The sequence below is a fragment of the Topomyia yanbarensis genome, chromosome 2 (assembly GCF_030247195.1).
Source record: "Topomyia yanbarensis strain Yona2022 chromosome 2, ASM3024719v1, whole genome shotgun sequence".
Taxonomy (NCBI): domain Eukaryota; kingdom Metazoa; phylum Arthropoda; class Insecta; order Diptera; family Culicidae; genus Topomyia; species Topomyia yanbarensis.
Window position 1 is genome coordinate 171251589 of NC_080671.1, and position 22804 is coordinate 171274392.

General features: G+C 37.8%; 1 protein-coding gene across 1 annotated transcript in view; it reads left to right on the forward strand.

Moving 5' to 3' along the window:
• Nucleotides 1-19845: 19845 nt before the first annotated feature.
• Nucleotides 19846-22804, forward strand: part of LOC131682113 (cilia- and flagella-associated protein 251-like) — a 42130-nt gene continuing 39171 nt past the window's right edge. The window contains exon 1 of the mRNA XM_058963338.1: nt 19846-19889. Within this exon, the coding sequence (XP_058819321.1) occupies nt 19885-19889 (5 nt within the window). The 5' untranslated portion in view covers nt 19846-19884. The remainder of the gene's footprint in view (nt 19890-22804) is intronic.

The window sequence follows — 22804 nt, forward strand, 5'->3', positions numbered from 1 at the left end:
GTAATCGCTACTGCGCCGTGGTAACGATAGACGTGAAGAACGCGTTCAACAGTGCTAACTGGGGAGCCGTCGCCGTAGCGCTGCATAGAATGTGGGTTCCGGACTATCTGTGCAAGGTTCTGAAAAGTTACTTTCAGAACCGAGTACTGGTCTACGAAACGAACACGGGGCAGAGGTCGATTAGGATAACGGCAAGAGTACCTCAGGGCTCCATACTCGGCCCAACGCTCTGGAATATTATGTACAACGGAGTGTTAACACTGGAACTGCCCAGGGGAGTGGAGATCGTCGGCTTTGCAGATGATGTTGTCCTGACGATAACGGGCGAGACCCTTGAGGAGGTGGAGATGCTGACGGCAGAGACAATAGGCATCGTGGAAACCTGGATGGTTAACGTCAGGTTGCAGCTGGCTCACCACAAGACTGAGGTAGTGCTGGTTAGCAAATCCAGCGTCTCGAGATCAGCGTCGGGGGCAATCCATTCCATCGATGCGCGCGCTGAAGCACCTGGGTGTGATGGTTGACGATCAGTTGAATTACAACTGCCATGTCGACTATGTATGTGAGAAGGCTGCGAGGACAACTAGCGCATTGGCAAGGATCATGCCGAATCACGGAGGGGCAAGATGCAGCGCGAGACGTCTCCTGGTGAATGTCTCATCCTCAATCCTGAGATATGGCGTACCGGCCTGGGCTGCTGCGCTGAACTCAAAGCGGAACCGGACGAAGTTGACAAGCACTTTTCGCCTAATGGCTGTTCGTGTCGCAAGTGCGTACAGAACCGCCTCCGACGATATGCGTAATTGCCGGGATGATTCCCATCTGCATCACTCTGGCTGCGGACGTAGAATGCTACCAGCGGAGAAATGAACGTAATGCAAGGAGACTGGTTCGAGCGGACTCGTTGGCTAAGTGGCAGCAAGAGTGGGATTACGCGGAGAAAGGAAGGTGGACCCACCGACTTATCCCAAATGTGTCTACTTGGGTACATAGGAAGCATGGAAGGGGAACTTCCATCTGACGCAGTTTTTGTCCGGGCATGGATGCTTCCGGAAATACCTACATCGGTTTGGGCACGCTTCGTCACCCCTTTGCCCGGAGTGTGTGAACGTGCAAGAGACACCGGAACACGTGGTCTTCGAATGCCCCAGATTCGAAGAAGTCCGAAGGGGTATGCCTGATATAACAGTGGATAATATCGTCGAAGAGATGTGCCGCAACGAGCATATCTGGGACGCTGTCAACAGAGTTGTTACGAGTATACTCTCCGAGCTGCAAAGGAAGTGGCGAAGGGACCAACAAAGTAACGACATTGGTTAGAACGCCGCAGTGGAACCACAAATAGGGTTTCGGGAGAAATTCCGCCGCCGGGAAACTCACCGACGGTGTAGACTGGGTCCACCGCCGGGGACCAGTTGAGTAGTACGCGATGTACGTGTCGAATAGCCAGAAGTGGGTCGTTGGGGCGCCAGTGAACCGGAAGCTACGCTCTACCCGGAATCGCTGGATGGACCTCAGTATCTGCTGGCTGGCCGTTGAGTAGGCTAGGTCCACCGCCGGGGACTAGACCGAGTAGACGAAGCGGGGAGCTTAATGGCTCACAGAAACGTACATCGGTATCGGGAGCGGTCTGCCGCCCGGGAATTCACGATAGGGCTGATTCGGCGCCGTGGACTACCCCACAGAATCGTGACGAAAAGGGGAGCTAATTGGCTCACGAAACAAACACCGGTAACGAAAGAAATTCCGTTGTCGGGGAACTCTCAATCGGAGCAGGATAAGCGGTAAAGCTGGAAGATTTTAGTAGAGCTAAATGGCTCAAGAAAGCGGGTATCGGTGTCGGGGGAAAATCCTCCGTCGGGGAACCATAGGTCGGAGTAGGATGAGTTCACCGTTGAGCACTATCCAAGCGGATCGTGATGAGGCCGGGAGCTGAATGACTCACGGAAACATGAGCTGAATGGCTCAGGGAATCAGCACCTAAACGGCTCACCACAGGGACGAGAAATAAACGACGACGTAATGGATGGAGACAAGAAGCAGGAGAGGAACCGAGAGTTAAATCAAAGCTCATAGGTCGTGTCACTCCATGAACCAAGCGAGGTGCCGAGATAGAGCAGCAGAAAGAGGTGCGACGAAAGCGCAACGAACCCCCCCACGAAGTAATACGATGACGTAGTTCCATGGGGAAGAAGGGCGTGAAAAGTAAGGAATGTTTTTAGTGGTTAGGCACGAACGTGAGTCGTGAGTCCCACACAGTGCCAATACACTACAGGCCAGGCTTTTGAAGCTTTTTAACCTTACTATAAAAAAAAACACACATACACACACATACAGACTTTTTCCGATCTCGACGAACTGAGTCGAATGGGATATAACACTCGGCCCTCCGGGCCGGGATTAGGTTGACGTTTTTCAGAGTGATTGCATAACCTTTCTATATGAGAAAGGCAAAAAAGGTTCAAAGTGTGATAAATGTTATCATGACATTCGCACCTGGGATTGTTATCTTTTCTTTCGTGAATATTAATGAACAATTTTGTTAAAAAACATAGCTCTTTTAAAAAATACATAAATTTGGTTCTCTATAATTAACCAATCGTCGATCTTCCAATTGTAATTGATAGATTGAAAATCAAATTGCAATGTTTGAAGATAGTTAGGTTTAAAGAAAATCTGTATAAATCACTTGCAACTATCCAAACAAAAGGGATTGAAACATCAGTGCTACTGTGGAAAATGTGCTTCAAAAAAATTCCCAGAAATCTCTAGAACTATGCATTTGCGAGAAATTAACACATCAAAAGATAATATAAGCAACCCTATTTTTCAAGAGCCACCCTACCTTAAATCTTTAAAAAAAATCATAGCAGATTAACCATTATAGATAGCCTTGTTTATTTAGCAAACTTGCTTCAATTCATTTGTATTATATTGTAGGGCATTTCGCAGAAAAAATTTACACATCTAAACAGTCGATACTTTGAACACATCAACCACAAGGACCACCCTAATTCCATTCATTTGAAAAAAATCGCCAAAAAAACTAACAAATGTTCCAAAGCTAAACCAAACTATTTAGGGGCCCTCAGTTTTGTATTCCCAAATACATCTTTGGGACGCACCTTGGTCAGCTTTCGATATGTACTGAAAATTTTGTGCCAAGTTTTGTATTGACGTCGTAATAATCCAAAGAGAAAGAGGCTCGCAATGTTACTAAGGTTCTATTGAAAATTTTCTCCAGAACTAGTCTTATTATGCAGTGTAGCGCATTCATATTTACTTGACTCTTAAAGTGCTCTGGGTCTTACTATAAAAATTGATTCCGTCAGACACTAGTTACTCTGTTGCCAGTTATATTATACATGAATAATACATTTCTATACTTATTGTGATCATTAAACACAACACGCATAGTGTACAATCTAGTTAACCCTTAAATGCATAACACTGTTTCAAAACAACATTGCGAAAAACATCTCAAAATTATCACAGTAATGAATTGAAACTATGAGACAATTTTAACAAAATTAAACAAAAATGATTTGCCCCTTTGAGGGTTAATATGACTTTCATGTTTGGAAATAAAGTCAATGTGATGTCAATTGATATAAAAAAATATTTATTGCACAGTTTTAAAAGACTTATTATGTACAACAAGAATGTTGCCAAAAACGGAACCCTTTTGTTGCCAAAATCGGAGTGTGCCAAAATGGGAGCATGCCACAAACGGAACGTCCCTAAAACGGAATCTTACTGTTTTAAGGTGTCCTTAACAAATACCAGGTCCAACATTGAAAATCGACCAATATTTATGGTAGTTATGCTCCGAAGACAACACTATGTTCACAACTTCCCACCGTCCCCTACTCGAAAAACCGTTTCTAATCGTTCAAATTTGCACATAAAGCGATATCACAGATGTAACGCTATGATTACAAAATCAATCCAATCCGCTATCCAAGTATAATAGTGATAAAATTACTGCCATAACAGAACACATAACGCATTGCAACAATATCGTTTCAAAATAGCTCGCAACAATTTCTCTTACATTCATCTTAATAGCAAAAGCAAAAACAATTATAATGGGCCAAAGCAACTCAAACAATCATTGAGAGAAAGGTCTACTTTTACTTCAATGCTAAGGTGATGGTTACGTGTGCCACATTAAATGAGGTAGCGAAAATAGCAATCGCAAAAAACAGCATAACAGAAGCACAATCACAAGCGCGGAGAAAGAAGCAAAAAAAAAAAAAATAATAAAAACACCACCAGAAACCTCCAAATCGGCAGCAGCAGCAGTAGTAGGCACAAGTCACGGTCACAGCTTACCGGTACCCGCCGGACCGCAACCGTTGCTGGTTGTTGACGGTGCACCGTGTTAAGGTTACGGCCACGATCGCGGTGTTATGGAAATACTAGTCGTGTATCTACCTCGCAAGATAAAAAAATATAAATAACTAGTTTTGGCTTTTCTTTTCAACGGGCTTCGAGAAAGGCCCCCGTTTCGGATAGGACTGGTAATCGCAGAAGAGGCGCATATAGTAAAGCACATCATTAGTGGTAGGAAAAGCTACGTTCAGATCGGTTGGAGTGTTCAAGAAATTAAATCGTGGTTATCTTCGAGAAATCAGTTTTTTAGTAAAATCTAAAACTACGTGTTCATTGATTTTTTTCCAGCACGACAACAAATTTTAAGACATTTAAATATTATGCTATAATATGGTTTCTGATGAGGCGAAGCCGAAACGCAACTTTGTATGAAATGAGGATTTGTGCCCTCAAGTACAAAGACTAGTTTTACCAACGAATTTTCACCCTAGTTAGAAATTTTGGTTTTTACCAAATTTTCCTCCTTAGGGTGAAATATATAGCATAGTGCTTTCGCATAGGCCTGCTAAGCCAAGACAAGTTTCGGCTTCACTGTGTCTCATTGTCATAAACAGATCTTCTGCTCGGACGGGACATCACGTTTGATCAGTCGTTCGATTGAAACACAAAGTATGTTTTATTTTTAAGGGAATTCCGTCAAGCCGGCGCAAATCTATTCCGACAATAAGTTAGTGTCGGTTTCTGATGAGGCGAAGCCGAAACGCAACTTTGTATGGATTTAAATATTGTTTAGTTCCGTCAAAATACGTGCGGTTTCCAAAAGAATGATCCAAAGTCTTTAAACGGAGAAACTTCAAGATTGACCCACCCTTTAAATATTTTCGAACGATATAATATCCGAAAAGAAAGTTATAAGAGCACATATACTTTAGCCTAGCGAATGCTCTAAGCGAAAGGATAAGAAAAACGCTAGAAGTTGACCTGTTGACAGCAGAATTGGGTTTTGGCCGATGTAGTAGATGAACATACAGACTCTATCGCAGTACCTGGATGGTCAAGGTTACCTACATCGATTCGGACATGCGGCTTCACTTTTCGATTAAAACTTTGTAAATGTCCTGAACACACCGTAGCACGTGACCCTTTTATGGTTCAGATTCGCAACAGCGTCGGTCTTTCATGTTGATATAAGAGTTTTTATAAGAGAACAGCAAAACAGCGTACCTTTCTAGAATAAATTAGGCAGGTGTTGATACTTCAGTTGCATGGCTTCCATTTTCAAAATATCATTGTGGTAGCGTGGCAACGGGTTTTGATGTTACCTGGCACTTTATTTTCACACAAGACTAGTCATTCTGTAACAAATTAATTTAATATTACAGCACGGAATCTGCGATGTAATGAACGTCGGAATTGTAATAAATATTAATGAAAACATGTATTCTTTAAAACTGAAGCATACCAACTTGTATTCACCCTTCATCAAGTGTTTCATTTTATTTGTCAGCGAAATTCTCATGTCTGAGTAGCCGTTCATTGGGTCATCGTTCGCTTCGAGCTCTTGACTTCGAGCTAGCTTCAACCAAGTTTTCGCAGGTCTGCAGACGATCGGTGGTTTGACTTTATTGACTGCCGTGTATCTTCATTTCGGCTTCGGGGTTTACAGGGATAATGCTTGATGTTGCTTCTCGTCAGTTGCATGTAGTTTTTCATCCGTTGCGTGACCAATATTCTGGACCCGTGAAAATTACAAAAAAACACGTATTCGTTCCGGCTATCTGACTGCTGCAGTTAAAGATCCATTGCGAAATGGTTTCTTCTTTCGAGGTATTTCCTACATGGCCTACTGCGATATAGAGCTAACCATGGTAGCATAATAACATACCGATTATATCAACTGGTAGTCAAGCACGCCAACCAGGGGCGAATTTACAACTGTGAGGTACCGGGGGTTCAGCAGGAATCAGAAATCAAATTATAGTTGCTCCAGTGCACAGTGAGACGGGAAGGACTACAGGTATACCTCGATTTAACATACATTTTCCGTTCAAAACATGTAGGTAAAATCGAATTTTATGTTAAATCGAAACATAAAAGAAATTTATGTTTTCGAACAAAATTATTATTTTATTCATCTCTCGAAATATTTGCGAGGATGAATCCACCTAACAGTGACATAGAACCCATATATTCAAAACTAAACAAATAAATTTCTCTTCCAAACAAAAAAAATATTTATCTTAACCCTCACAAACATACGCCAATTCTAACAAATATTCGTTTCCAAAAGTTTGTCGTCATTATTTAAAATTTTCTTAGAATTCAGGACAATTTATAGGAATTAATAGTGTTAATAGCAGTACAGTATTTGTTGAAAAATATTTGCATCAGTTCCTTTCTAACATGAACGAACCATTTTGTTCGTGAAGAATGCCTAGTTTTAGTAAGTTAGGGAATTTGTATTTCGATTTCGTCTCACCTGTATCATGGCAGACAAACTTGATTCAAAAGGAAAAACTATTTTAGTTCACGAACAAACGACTAGTCACGAATGCAATCTCGCACTTCTGAAAAACAACGATATCGAACAATGGCAGCGCTATATTTCACCTTAAGCAAAAGTATGATTAAAAATTTTTGTGCACAAAGAACACAATACCTCAGTTGAGAAGTCGAAGAATTTACGTCAACCCGTCAGAATCAATAAGGCATTTTCATTACAATTTAATGAACTATTTAAAAAATCTGTTCGACACACACCATAAGGGAAGTACACAACGAGGAGGTTGAATTCAATAGAATATTGATATAATTGTTACACACTTAATTTTTTATCCAGAACCTCACCTTTTGTGCACTTTCGCCGAAGTCTCAGCAGCTGATATCTCAGCCAACATTTTTTTTGCTGAAATCTTAGTGAAAGTGACATTTGATAGCTGAGACTCGGAAAATATTTCGCTGAAAATCTGTAAACAGATGTTATTTTTCTGAAATATCAGTTTGCAAATTTGCTGACAACACCGCTCTAGAGACCGCGTTGCATTTGATGGCTGAAGCTAAAAATTGATCCAATACCCTCCGGTGACCATAGCGGTAGTCTTCTTTACATTTTTTGGATGAATCATCTGGATTTCTATTTAAACATAAAGATTATTTATGGTGAATAATATAACTCCTAGGGCCTAATACTCAGAGTCTTTAAACATCTTGAAACGTACGCAAATGCCAGTACAATTTGTTCGAACCGCTATATCTTCTCCATTTGTTGAATACGCAGTAATATATACAGAATCAAATCACAACTTGTGTCGGACTAACATCGCTTCTATGTCCTTCCTCTATCTACATTAAGTCATGACCGGCTCGGTAAGCTCGCAATGTTTGTTTAACATAAGCACTGTGAACTTACCAGGAGTCGTACATTGAAGGATGACTTGTGTCTTTCATCGTTATCGTCTATTGATTTTCTATGCAATTGCAGGAGGTGTCGATCCACAACGAAGTTTCTTTTCTTCAAAGTTCGAGTTGGTTGCGTTCACCACTCCACCATCGAGAAACTATCATGATCTTATTACAAATTTCCAATAGTTTCGTAAACACCGCTACGGTCTCAATCAGAGCCTAAAATTCTCATACCTATTCAATGAACAACGAAATTCAGAGAATTCGTCCTTTCCCTGCCTCTTTCGTCGCTAAATGCATGAAAAAATAAAACAATAAAGGCGATGTCCCCTCCTTTCTCGATTCTACGAAAACGAGTAGCAGCAGCAGCGACTTTCGTTTTTCTATGACAATCCGAAGTTGCAATTTCGTTTTGATGCATGCTCAGTCATTTGCGATTCTCATTAATTAAATGAAATTAATGCAATGTGCAACTAGAACATAGTTAAAATGAGAAATATGCACACCGATCAGTCTTCCGTCTTACAATACCATCATTAGCTCGCAAATCTACAGAATCGAGCATCGACAAATAAATATCATTGCTAGTGTATTTTCGTTTCCCGAGCAGTAAGTTCAATATCGAAGTTACCAATATCATTCTGAATCTCAAAGCGAAAACGAGCGTGCGGAGAGAATAATGAAAACGCTCTGCTACATGCTTGCTTTGTCCTAGCCCGTTGTCTCATTTTCGAATTCGCAAACTGCTAGTGGTATGGAAAGAAGCTTCGTTCTTTTGTCAGTTTCGCCTGATTTTGGCAAATGAAAAAAACATTTTCCGACTCTGGTCTCAATACCTATTAGTGGGACTCACCGAGCGTCAACGTCTAGTCACTGCCCTATTTCTTCGATTAGTCCTATCTTTCCAGTTATCTATTTTTAGCTTATACGTAAAAACTTATACATTTTTTATTAGAAATAACCTTGCACCACGAAACATTTCCGTTTATTCACCTTGTTGTGCGTACCAAAATAAACATAAGAAAGTTTTTGGGTCTTGAACATAATCTAGCTTAAAAACGAAGATAAATTATGTTGCTTTAAGCATTAGAAACGATGCACATATTCCCTCACTGAAGCGGATCATACAATAAAATTAGTATTGATTCTTACCATTTCACTGCAGTAACATGGATAATGAAAAAAATTGATAAAATTTAACTTGTATGTTAAATCGAGGTAAAAATTATGCTAAATCGAAGTACGTTAAATCGAGGGTATGTTAAATCGTGAGTATGTTAAATCGAGGTATACCTGTATTAGCAAGACAAAATCTCTTGCGCTTTTAGTGTGCGTTTTATATAGTTGTGGTGTACATCAAAGTTTCTTGGTTTTATTTGCGCCTTGTTTTCATGATGTTAATTAATTTGGATTTTCATTGTATAGGTGGTGCTGCGATGTTAACTTTGTTATTTCGCACCCTAGAGGTTTTGTGTCATCGGCAAAGTTTTAGAACGTTCAAAACTTTGACAAATTTTTGAAGATCGTTAAGCTGTATCTCTTTTTCCTTTTTTATATCGACTATGTAGTCACATTTCCTTTTTTACATTTTAACGACATTCAATTAGCTAGAGGTTACTAGGCTCGACCATCATCAGTAGGAGACAAAAGTTAAGCCCGTAAGGTATTAAGCCTGTTCTAATGACCCTGCCACTTCTAGTTTTCTGATCTGTATACTTTACATCCTTGCTCTCACTTGAGTACTATGGCTCTAAATTTTCATAACTTTCCCTACCCAGTAATCACTAGCTAATTGAATGTCGTTAAATGTAAAAATACTTAAGCTCTATTTTTTCAATAACCACAGTTATAGCGATTATCAGAAAATTTCATGTTTTTTTAACTTGTAAAATTTATTACCTACAACCTCGTGCTTCTATCAGAACTGATAATTTGCGTCTCTTATAGGAGAATTTTCGGCACATTGGAAGTAAAATATGAGTCCAAACATTGAAAAATATCATGGTTGTAAGTCATTTATCTCAAAAAGTTGCAAGTTTTGGCAAACAATAATTTATGTTCCTTAGCCTACAATATCGTCGCTGTTGTGCTATCTTATGACAAGCGCCATTTTGCACATTGCGAGAAAAACGATTTTTAAAGTTTGAAATTGAATATCTTGAGACTTATAAATGGTAGAAACAATTCATAGAAGACAATTGATGCTTCTATCTATTCTGTGTTAGTCTCTAAAATATTACGAAGATCGATTAACTATATCGAGAGATTTTATTAAAAATGTAAGCAAAAGTCGCACTAATACGTGTCATATGTGTGTATTGATGCCAAAATTTGTATGATGTGACAACATTGTACATGGAAAATTTTCAATACAAATAAAGCATCAATTATTAACTTTATTCATATATTTGGCTCTATGGCGTCTAGAAACAATCGGTGAGACGTAATTTAAAGGAAATTGGTCCAGGAATCTAGAACAAATAGTATTTTTTGGTTAGTGTCGCCAAATATGCAATATTTTGAATTTAAAGCTAAAACCGCATTTTTCTTGGAATACGTCTATTTTTGTTTTGAAAATAATTATTCTATTTCGTTCCTCAATTTTTTTACATATACGAGCATTTAAAACTTCTATTTAACTTGAGCCAGTTTCAAGATAGATTGATTTGCAGCAAAAAACTGATAATTTCTCATCATTTTTCTCGCTATACCTCAGTAATTAAACAAAATTTCAAAATTCTGAAAACGCCATTTTGTAGAGAATTTTCAGTTTTGTAATGTGGCATATCTAACTCAGTTCACCCCAAAATGGCGTTTGTCATAAGATAGCACAACAGCGACGATATGTGTCCTACCAAATGCGAAAAAATACCGGATAAATATTTTGATATATTTAATTTTTTGTTTTTGCTTATATTTAAAAAAAATACCTACTCCTAACGAATTATTTATGACGCCAACTCGAACAAATGTTGGCAGAACCCTATCAGATTTTAATGAAACTTTCTGTACATGAGAACTTTGTCACAAAAAGCCACTTTACATATTTTATTTTACCAAAAATGATCAAGATTGTCTTTTGAAAAGGACCAAATTTTTTTTTATCATTTTTTTTCAAATGGCTATAGTCTGAAAAGGACAACTCCTGCAAAAAATGTTGTAAGAGTGATTATCACAAAATTAGTCAAATTTTTGAATAAAAATATTGAAAAAATTCTTTATTGACTCCTACACTGAAAAATCGATTTTAAAAATTTAAAGTCGATTTACAAAAAAAAATGATTTGGATAAAATTTTGTTTCAAGATATTATGTAATTATGTTCCCTACCTACCGTCAAAAATTCAAGTTGGGCACTTTCAAGGAAAAAAGTTATTTGAAAAAAAATTTTCCTTATCCAAACTGAATTTTTTGTTCAATGTATTTTTATCGAAAACTAAACCAATGAAAGTCATAATCGTCTAAGGATCCATTTTCCCAGCTGCTAGTTGCCTGATACATGCAAAAATTATCAGTAACGAATTTGGTATTTATTCATAACAAACTTGAATGAAGACTGGAAGATTGGAAGATCGGAAGACTGGAAGACTAGAAGACTAGAAGACTAGAAGACTAGAAGACTAGAAGACTAGAAGACCAGAAGACTAGAAGACTAGAAGACTAGAAGACTAGAAGACTAGAAGACTAGAAGACTAGAAGACTAGAAGACTAGAAGACTAGAAGACTAGAAGACTAGAAGACTAGAAGACTAGAAGACTAGAAGACTAGAAGACTAGAAGACTAGAAGACTAGAAGACTAGAAGACTAGAAGACTAGAAGACTAGAAGACTAGAAGACTAGAAGACTAGAAGACTAGAAGACTAGAAGACTAGAAGACTAGAAGACTAGAAGACTAGAAGACTAGAAGACTAGAAGACTAGAAGACTAGAAGACTAGAAGACTAGAAGACTAGAAGACTAGAAGACTAGAAGACTAGAAGACTAGAAGACTAGAAGACTAGAAGACTAGAAGACTAGAAGACTAGAAGACTAGAAGACTAGAAGACTAGAAGACTAGAAGACTAGAAGACTAGAAGACTAGAAGACTAGAAGACTAGAAGACTAGAAGACTAGAAGACTAGAAGACTAGAAGACTAGAAGACTAGAAGACTAGAAAACTAGAAGACTAGAAGACTAGAAGACTAGAAGACTAGAAGACTAGAAGACTGGAAGACTTGAAGACTGCAGTTCATTTGTTCCTTTCAAAACTGATAAATTTTATGAAACAATTGACAAACTTTTCTAAAATTTATTTTTTATCTGATGGAGCAGCAGCACAATACGAAAATAAGAAAAACTTTGCAAGCTTGTGTAGATTCCAGTCAAAGTAAGAGTTGAGCTCAGAATGGCATTTTGTTGCAGCATCTCATGGAAAAAGACCCTGTGATGCTATTGGTGGCACTCTAAAGCGAATGGCAAAAAGAGCCAGGCTGATCGCGACTATGGAAATACCATAATAAGTCCCCGAGAGAGTAACTGTGCAGTTGAACAAACTGATAAAAATATCACAAAATTAATTTACTGCTACATATTCACTGAACAGTACAACAAAATGTCAGAAGAACTCTCAGAGCTGTATAATAGCACCAAAACAATATCTGGAACTCAAAAATTCCCCATTTTTGTGTCTATGCCTGGGGCAAAGTAGAGACGAAAAGGTAAAAGATGAACCAAAAATATTTTCCTTGTATAGAAATAATACAAAATAGCATGCATGAAGATAGTTTTAAGACAAATGTAAAATATAAAAAAGGAATAAAAAATTATGTAAAATTCAATACATAATGTTGTAGTGGTTATTTCTTTCTCTGATTCTCCCTCAGCACTAAACAAGAAAATAAAAAAGTAATAATGGAATATTTGTTTAACGACATAAACTCCTTTCAATGGGATTCTTGATTAAGGGGTTACATACCTTTTAATAATAAAAATGTCAAGAAAGTTTGAATTTACGTGAATGATTAAAACAATGATTTCATTGCATCAAACTTATAATATTTTGGTAGTACATTTTTCAGTAAAATAAACAAGTATAAGTTTATAAAAATAAATTGATATTTGGCGGAGTTACGGCTTTTTCTCCGAACCCTTTTTTTATTTAAGAGGTTTGCGGTGATCACGATTAGAGACCAGTAGATCATCTAAAATCGTAGAACTCCAAAAATTTTATTAGTGTATGAGTATTCCTCGTATCTCAACGATTAGTTAAATAAATAAAAAAAAATTTCCGGCGTTCGAGAACGTTTTTAGTAAAAAATCGATGTTTTAAGCTTCAAAAATTGTATTAAAAAAATTCTTACCCATGAAACAAAAATTTATGAATAAAAAAGGAATCATGCTTTCATGCCCAACTTTTTTCTAGTGCATGTAGGGTTTGAAAACTATTTTTCCTTGAAAACGGTTGGGTCAAGAAACACGAAAAACCTATTTTCATAAAGATAGGTGCTTCCTTGGCAGTGCTCGAAGCTGGTCAAATTTTACCTTCTAATGCTCAATACAATTCTCCTAGAATAATTACAATAGTCCAATTACGTGGAAAATGTAGCCAACGACAGTCTAAATTGATAAGTTTTATCAGTTTTCAATAATATTGCACCATAACGAAGATATATGACAAAATCATTTTCCGTCGTCAACGTAAACTGTCCCTGGCAGCACTGCTCCATCGGAATACAATCAGACTAATTGCAATAATTTCAGTTCTAGAGCTGATCCTTGTAACTGTTAATACTCAATTTAATGGCAATAGAGGAATTCCACGAAGATCCGTCCGTGTTAAAATCGTGACCGACCATCTTAGATTCCAATGAAACTTTACACGTTTCACCGTCATGCAAGACTAAATATTTTCCACAGGTAATAAGATTATTTTGATTCAAGAGCAACTTTTCAAAAGAGCGTAAACGTTTCTACGTGTATGAATTTCAAAATTTTTTTGTTCGATTACTGTATTTTATACAGCAAAACTATCTGATATACACATGTAACTTTCAAATGGTTTACAATATCGCCTTGATGTCAAAGAGAAAGTTGCAGGAAAGTTTACGGGCCTTTTGAAAAACCTATTATTGTTGATGGAGAAACGCGAATAACTTATGAAAAGGTCGTAATAAAACAAAATAATTGTGTTGTTAAAACAAAAGTTAAAATATCTCGAGAACTACTACATTTTAGAAAATGTTTGTTAAGAGCATTTCAATTTAAAATGGCGTTTAGAATCATATTCAAAATGAAAATTGTATTTTTGACTGCAAATAGTAAGAATTATAAAAAAATGTCAAAAGTTGTTGTTAGGAAAACTTTTTTATTGAAAGCTTCTCCATGATCCAAATACACTTAAAAGGTTGCTTTTACGTCTTTAAAACGATAAACATTAAATTTTTGACATTTTTTGATGGGGTAACGCGAATAAATTTTAAAAAGAGCATAATTACACGAATTAATTGTTTTCGACGATGGTCATATTTTGCGGTCGGCCGGTTTCTCATGGAATCCCTCAATAATCACATTAATGAGCCTTACTTGTTTTTGTGAGCAAATCTTGCCTCAATCAAAAGTTATAGCTGTTTAAAAACGTTCTTGTCCACAAACAACATGGGCATGAATGGGTTAAAGTACGAGAAAAATTATTTACGATCAATTGAAAAAAAAGTATTGAGTAGTTTTTCGGCGTGATCACGGAAAAACCATTTTTAGTAAAACGACATTTCGAGATAATCGAGTTTAAAATTTCAAATTACCACTGCTCTTGGTAGACGAAGCGAGCTTGGAAGTGCTGTACCTTTCGATCTATATCTTGGATCTTTATAAAAATTTGGGAAACCATTCGCAAGGAGTTGTACTTTCAGATAAAGTAATAAAAAAAATCGATTTCATGAAAAATGAAAAAATAGTTAACCCCTTAATAAAAAAATGCTTAGTTGCTAAATTAGACAATATCTTCTCACAAACTGAGTTTTATTGGAATCTGAGATGATTATGACTTTCATTGGTTTAGTTTTCGATAAAAATACACTGAAGAAGTTTTTTTTTTTCAATATTTTTATTTGAAAATTTGACTAATTTTGTGAAAACCACACCTACAACATTTTTTGAAGGATTTGTCATTTTTAGACTATAGCCTAGACTGCCCAGAAAAATAATGAATTTTTGAAAACTCAATCGGCCCACCCCTGAGTCGATTCCTAGTCCCACCAGGAGTACTTGCTCCAAATTTGAAGCAAATCGGACAAGTCTAGCTACCGGACCAACGTGCTTGAAGTTTGTATGGGATTTTTCGACAATTTACATGGAGAAAACCCACTTGCTCACATTTTCGCCGCTAGGTGGCACTGTATACATCAGATTATCACCAAAAGTGAAACTTAAGAAGATAATTTTATTATCTACAACTTTGTTGAAGACTGTAAAGCGATCCGACTCCAATAGGAAAAGTTATTAAACTTTTAACGAAGCGATGTCTGAGTCAGTTTTGCATGGGGCCTAGCAGTGCATGATAGTATATCAATACTAGGTTCTAACAAACTAAACATTTTTGTGGAATAATGGTTAGATTTAGCTGAATAGTATGTTCGGAAGAATTGTAGTTTATCATACGAGTTATGTTTTGGTTAGGAAATTGTAGTTCCACATCTGACCGCATAGATGGCGCCAACACTAACTTTTCAACGGAGAGAGATAGAATATCGAGATGTTAGGAAGAATTACTGCAATATTCTTGTTCTACAACTTTGTAGAAGACACCTAATTTCTATCTCTCTTCGTTGAAAAGTTAGTGTTGGCGCCATCTATGCGTATTATGTACTACAATTCTTCCGAACATACTATTCAGCTAAATCTAACCATTATTCCATAAAAATGTTTAGTTTGTTAGAACCTAGTACTGATACACTACCATGCACTGCTAGGCCCCATGCAAAACTGACTCAGACATCACGTCGTTAAAAGTTTAATAACTTTTCCTATTGGATTCGGATCGCTTTGCAGTCTTCAACAAAGTTGTAGATAATAAAATTATCTTCTTAAGTATCACTTTTGGTGATAATCTGATGTATACAGTGCCACCTAGCGGCGAAAATGTGAGCAAGTGGGTTTTCTCCATGTAAATTGTCGAAAAATCCCATACAAACTTCAAGCACGTTGGTCCGGTAGCTAGACTCGTTCGATTTGACTCAAATTTGGAGCAGACACTCCTGGTGGGACTAGGAATCGACTCAGGAGTGGGCCGATGGGGGTAATTTTTTTCTGTCACTCTACTATAGCCTTTTGAAAAAAAAAATGGTAAAAAAGGCCCTTTTCAAAAGACAGTCTAGATCATTTTTGGAAAAATAAAATATGCAAAGTTCTTCATGTACAGAAAGTTTCATTAGAATCTGAGAGGGTGCTGCCAACTCTGAATACGATTTGGCGCGAAATTCGTCTTATTTATTTAATATCCAAAATGTACGTATTTTAATCAGGAATTCGGTTTTACTTCAACACAAACTTACTCTATTCCGGCGAACCAGCGATCGATAAAACGATCAAACTTACTATTGGCCATTGTTGCGGCTCAGAGATACCATCGCAGCCCCCTCGGTGAGAGTGCTGCCTACCTACATTTCTTCGCAGTGTACCCCATAATTCAGTGACACGGATGGTGGTTTGGAATGTGCATCAAATAACGAAACAGCGTGGAATGGAGTGGCGCGTTGCAAGTAGGCCGAGAGTGTGGCAGTGGGCCGCGTGTGGGCTGCGGTGAAATGGGTTAATGTTGCAGCAGGGCACGCTTAGATGAGAGCTATGCTGCTTTACTGCTGTTGCTATTTTCTTTCACTCAAGGCTTGAGGCGGAGTTTTGCTTTTACCAGTAGATTGTACCACTTTCCAATCGTCTAAAGTGAAAAGCATACAATTCTCCAGCTCGGCGCTGGATGTCGGTTGTGCTACCGAGTTGTGGGCTGGTTGGTGATGGCGTGGTGGATCATCATGGCCAAGTATTTTATTGTCCAAGATTTGCAGCTGGAATTGATACAACTTTCTCGTTTGATGATGTTACAATTTCCTCGAACTTTCCTCGCCGATCAACGCTGGGGTGTGCTTTCACCGCTAATGGCAACGTAACAACGATGCTGTCATGTATATGCGGTAAGTTTTTGTTTACAATCGTAAACTGGGTGATGATTAGCCTGATAAGGCGTCACAATTATTCAAGCAGAATATTTTAATTATTGAACAACAGTTAAAGATATTTCAACGTACGTTGTAATAGGAATTATGAGATCTGCAATCAATGAGGCGATTGACATACGAATGGATGATGTTTTGTATACAATATTTGAGTTAAACGACAAGCTTGTAAATTACATTCATCACATTATTTGGGGCACCTCAGATATCCATGTGAGTTGCTCAGAGCTGATGGATTACACTGGTAGTACAAATCGACATATTCTGAATGTGGGAAACCGACCGTCTTTTGCGAAGTCTGGGAGAGATGATGTGTTAGACATAACGCTTAGTTCTGAAAGAGTTTCGCATGAACTGGGAAATTGGCAGGTTTCAAATGAAACTGAACCGTCTCTATCCGATAATAAATATACGACTAAAGTTCGATCACCTTGATGTCACCCTCAATGTGGTACCGTATCGTAATCCTAAGTCTACAAACTGGGAATCCACGAATACTCAACTCGTAAGATTACTTATAACATTGAAGAAGCCTTCTCGCTCAAGCAATCTAGATTGGGTGTATTCCCTAAATATTTACGGTGCTTTAAAAAAAGTCCTTCCAGTTTATTCTGGAAGTGACGCGTCATGGGTATCTGCATGTGTCTCGGGTTGGATAAACGCAATGCTTAGTAACCGCATTATTTGCTCTTTACTGAGGCAGGCCGAGATAAGGAAATTGAGTATTTGCTGCTGTTCTCAGGGTGACGCTCTGTCATCTTTACTATGGAATCTAGCTGCCAACGGCTTGTTGAGGAAAATCAATGCTTGGATTTCCTACGGGTTTGTTGATGATTATCAAACACTATTTACTGAACTTTGCATAGGAACAATGTTTGACTTGATGCAACAAGCATTACGAGCTGTCAAACAGTGGTGTCGACAAGTTAAATTATCAGTTAATCCAAACAAAACTTCAATGAACTTCAACTTCCAACAAAATTTCAAATACGTTGGCGTTATATTGAATTACAAGCTCAACTGGTCTGTTCACATTAAGTTTAGAGTCAAAAAAGCGTGCATGGCCATCGAACTTTTGGAACGACCTAGTGTGTATTAGATTTACACGACAATTGTATGTTCAATACTGTCATAGAGGTGATGACGGTCCAGTCAAAGCTAAACCATCTGCAAAGCATGTCGCTCATGGCGTTGACTGGTGCTTTCACCACCACTCCGAGTGCTTCCCTTGAGGCCCTTCTAAATATCAATCCATTACACATACACCTTAAGCAAGAAGCAGACTGCAATTTAGAGCATTGTAAGAAACATATTTTTTTGAGATCTCAAAGGCCCTCCCTTCCCTATTGTGACTTACGTCGAAATAAGCTCAGACGTCAAATTTCACATCGTTTGGACAATTTAAGACTCCGCTCACTTCACTTGTGACCAAAGGCAAAACTGGGCACCTCCAAAAACAACTTCTGTCGTTTTTGAGACAGTATGATTTTGGGCCCTGATTTGGCGTTATGTCACTATTACAAAACCGCACAGGAGTGTTTTGAGGCTAATTCGATGTATTTTATGACCACCGAACGGGACACAGTTCGTCCGATCGAAACCTATTTAGTTAAAATGAAGCAAGGACTTCGGAAGACCAAAGAGGTGGCGTTTTGGAGCTAGCGTTACATCCGGCGCTAGCTTAGTCCTGTCGCTAAGTTAGTGTCAGATTCTGATGAGACGAAGTCGAAACGCTAATTCCATAACTAATTTAGTTATAAGTTTTATGCCCATCACGCGCAACTGTGGTTTTAAACAATTTTCTCCTTTGTGGATAAAGGGAGGAAAAATATTGCGTGGTGTATGAATACAAGCATTTGTGAAATAGTCTTTTCGGTTGATTGGTTGGTATTAATAATTTCGGGCTCATTTCGAGTTTCTCAAATTGTAATTTATCGGGTTTGGGTTTTCCAAAAATTTTATTCTCGGGCTAGAGTCGGATTCAGGGTATTCAATTTTAAAATTCTCGGATTCACGGTATTCAGTTTTTTGTCGCTTCGGATTCGGATTTTTCAATATTCAAATTTTCGGGTTAGGTCAGGCTTGAGTTCTACAACACTAAAACTCGACCATCTCTAAAATCGGTAAAAAGACAAGGTAACACAGAGGAAATCACAAACAATATGTTATACCCGACTCTCCTTTATCTGTTTATTTCTGATTCTCTCCACTTAATTATCATAACTCGTTCGATGCATCGATTTTTTCCATACAAGAAAATCATGACAACTGTTATGTTAATTTCGTAACCTAAACACACCGCAGTTGTGACATGGGCTCACTAAATGCAATTTTGTTTGCGAGAATCCGTCAAATTTACCGTCGTGTTTGTTTGTAGGCATTAACAGTTTTTTTTTATGTAAGAGACTGGCTGAGCAAAATCAAAAAAGTATAAAAATAAACAAACCAGTATAAACCATATCGCGATCATCATTTCGCGGTCATTGAATGCCATTTGTTTATTCAGCACATTAACGCGGTGACGGCTGGCTATGCGGTTATTGAGTTCAGAACTGAAACGATCGGACAACAATGATTCTGCTGGATCACATTCTCGGTGCTATAGGGAGTTCGGGGTTCGAGTGATTTATTGAAACGATATGAAATATGTCTGCTATCATTAGCGGTAATTCAATTAATTTGAATAGAATTTGTTGCATAATATTGATACGAAAAGTTAACAGAACATACTCCAACCTCATTCCGACCGCAGTCTGCTGCTTCTCGCTATCGTTTCATTGACACGCTACTCAATTACCTTGAATCATCCTGATTTCAGTATTTCTGCGCTGTCGTCATATCAGTCTGTATCGAAAGGCATCAGCCTGTTGTATAACGCCCGGCATAGCAATAATCCACATTGCAGGAAAACGTGACAGTTGACGAACCTGTTGAATATTCGTGATGAGGTAAGAGAGTGTTCTTGCCTGCAGTGTTCTATTTTCGAGCTCGCAATGTAAATTCCTGCAAGTGGTAAGAATACTCTATCCTGTCTGCTGTTCAGTGGGCTTTTGAACATCTGAAGTGAAAACTTCTTCGGTGTATTCACAGCAGCTTATCGGTTTTGTGATGTTAATGGAATCAACTGTTGGACCATACCTGACTAGCATAATGAATTTTGCGAATTGTTGAAGAACCGTTATGTTTCGCTAATATAATACAATCTAGCTCAGTATAGAATGATAATTATCTGCAGAATCAAAAACAAATGAATAACGTTCTGTCTTGGTGATAGGCCTTTTATTTGAAATTGGTTTGGATAAGATCGGTTTAGCCGCTGCTCAGAAACACGATTGAGAGTTTGTCTGTTACATACATACAGACATTGTCCTAGCAATAAAATCACGCTAGCCCAACCGGAGTGCCAACCGGCACATCAGGATCGATGCCAGTAACATACCATGATCAGTATACTGACCAGGGCGAACGTCAACGGACAGGACACGGATTACGAATTGGACGACGACTTTGGGCTGACAGTCTGAGTAAGGAAGGAAGACACCAGGAGCAGCCTCAACAGCAACAGCAACCGCAGCTTCAACAGAAGCAGCAAAAGCAGGAGAGGAGCGGCTGGTGGAAAATATCAAGCTTGCCGAGTATAGCAGTGCTAAAAAATTGGTAGTCGAACTGCACAACTTTGTTGACAAATGGAGTAATATGCACAAGGACATCGAGACACTGGTCCTGAAGATACAAGGAAACCTCGGATTGGCCGTGAAGGAATAGAGAATCTTGGAGTAGAAAGCGGAGGTAATCGAAAAAGAGCTGTTGATGGCCGAGAAGTGCTTTGAAATAAGGCAAACAGAGTCACCACCGAAAGTGAGAGAAACATACGAGGAGAAAGACAAATCCCCCTAGGGACGTCCCTTTCCACACAGAAGAGGCCAAGAACCAGGTGATGCGAGACCAGGAGGTTCCAAGAAACATAAGGAAGCTCCCGGCGTAGTGAACGAAGCAGCCACCAACGCACAGTGGTCCAAAACGCGAAAAACGTGATCGTTTTGAATAACTTCGAAATGGTTAGTTATAGCGATATACTATCTTCGGAAGAATTTATGACAATGAGATGCCCCATCTTTATAAGTAAAAAGTTTGATGATTAATCCTCCTATAAGTGAGATTCAAAATTTATTTCTCATATAATTAGAGATAGCAAATTGGTGTATTCTGCAAAGTTGTAGTAAATTCTTCTTCAAGAAACTTTACTGAAGGTGGTAATAGTCTATCTTCAATAGTCTTTGAGATATAGAGCATTATTAGAGGAAAAACCAAAAAAATCAATTTTTTCATTATAACTTCTGTCCAAGATTTTTTGGAAGTTCAAAATGTTCTACAAAACTATCACAATTAATGAAATACAAAATTTCGGTGAAGAAAGCAACTTAATATGTTGAGCAGATTCTGAGATATTCACGATTTTTATTCGAAAAATGGCCTACTTTGCACTCAAATAATTGATGAACGGGCAAAAACGGGCAGACCATTCAATATTCATTTGAAAGTACAAGAAAGATGCTACAATATTCCGTGTTAATCACTTGTATCCGGTTGTATCCATGGCTCTGGTAGCTGGATTTAAAGAATATCATTTATTAGTCTAATATCTTGATTCGAAACATATTCGGTGAACTGAAGAGATAAAGTGGGACTATGTTCGGCATTCTATGTGGAGTGTTCTCACAAGAGACATTGTCGAAGACAGCAGCCTTTTGTCTTGACTGGTTTTTAGATACAGTGCATTGTTCGGTGGCAGAGAGAGTAATGCGTTGTCTTATGAGCCATATAGTCGAATCATAACAAGGAACGATTTTAAGTATAAGTAGGCTGTGTATTAGCTCTGAAATCGGTTGCAAAGTTTGTCAACACAGAAGGTCAATTTCCACAATAGAATGTAGTACCAGGGCTTGGAACATTAATATAAGCAAACCGTCTACGTTTGCTATGAACGATTTGACAGTTGAATTTGTATTGTTATATGAAAGAAAGTTTTTTAAAAATTTGTTTATTGTCCACCATCGCGATTACTGCAAATACAAATCATTCGATCCAATAAACTAGTTTTGTTGCTTACGAAGTCTGACGTAACGCTATACAGTGACATTGCTAAACAAGTAATCAAAGCATGCGCGATTACCAAATGAATCGCTTTTAGTAGGCTTTCTATAAATATTGCACCGCACCTAAGAAACTAGTAAAGATGGCAAACTGATGTCTTCGGCAATGTTTCTAAGAAGAATATTCCTCGGCACTTTGCCGAAGGTACCACCACTTTATCTCAACAGCTTTACCGAATATATTTCGTATCAATATTTAAGACTAATAAATGATATTCTTTAAATCCAGCTACCAGAGCCATGGATACAAACGGATACAAGTGATTAACACAGAATATTGTAGCATCTTTCTTGTACTTTCAAATACATATAGAGTGGTCTGCCCATTTTTGCCCATTCATGAATTATTTGAGTGCAAAGTAGGCCATTTTTTGAATAAGAATCGTGAATATCTCAGAATCTGCTCAACATATTAAGTTGCTTTCTTCACCGAAATTTTGTATTTCATTAATTGTGATAGTTTTGTAGAACATTTTGAACTTCCAAAAAATCTTGGAAAGAAGTTATAATGAAAAAATTGATTTTTTCGGTATTTCCTCTAATAATGCTCTATATCTCAAAGACTATTAAAGATAGACTATTACCACCTTCAGTAAAGTTTCTTGTAGAGAAATTTACTACAACTTTGCAGAATACACCAATTTGCTATCTCTAATTATATGAGAAATAAATTTTGAATCTCACTTATAGGAGGATTAATCATCAAACTT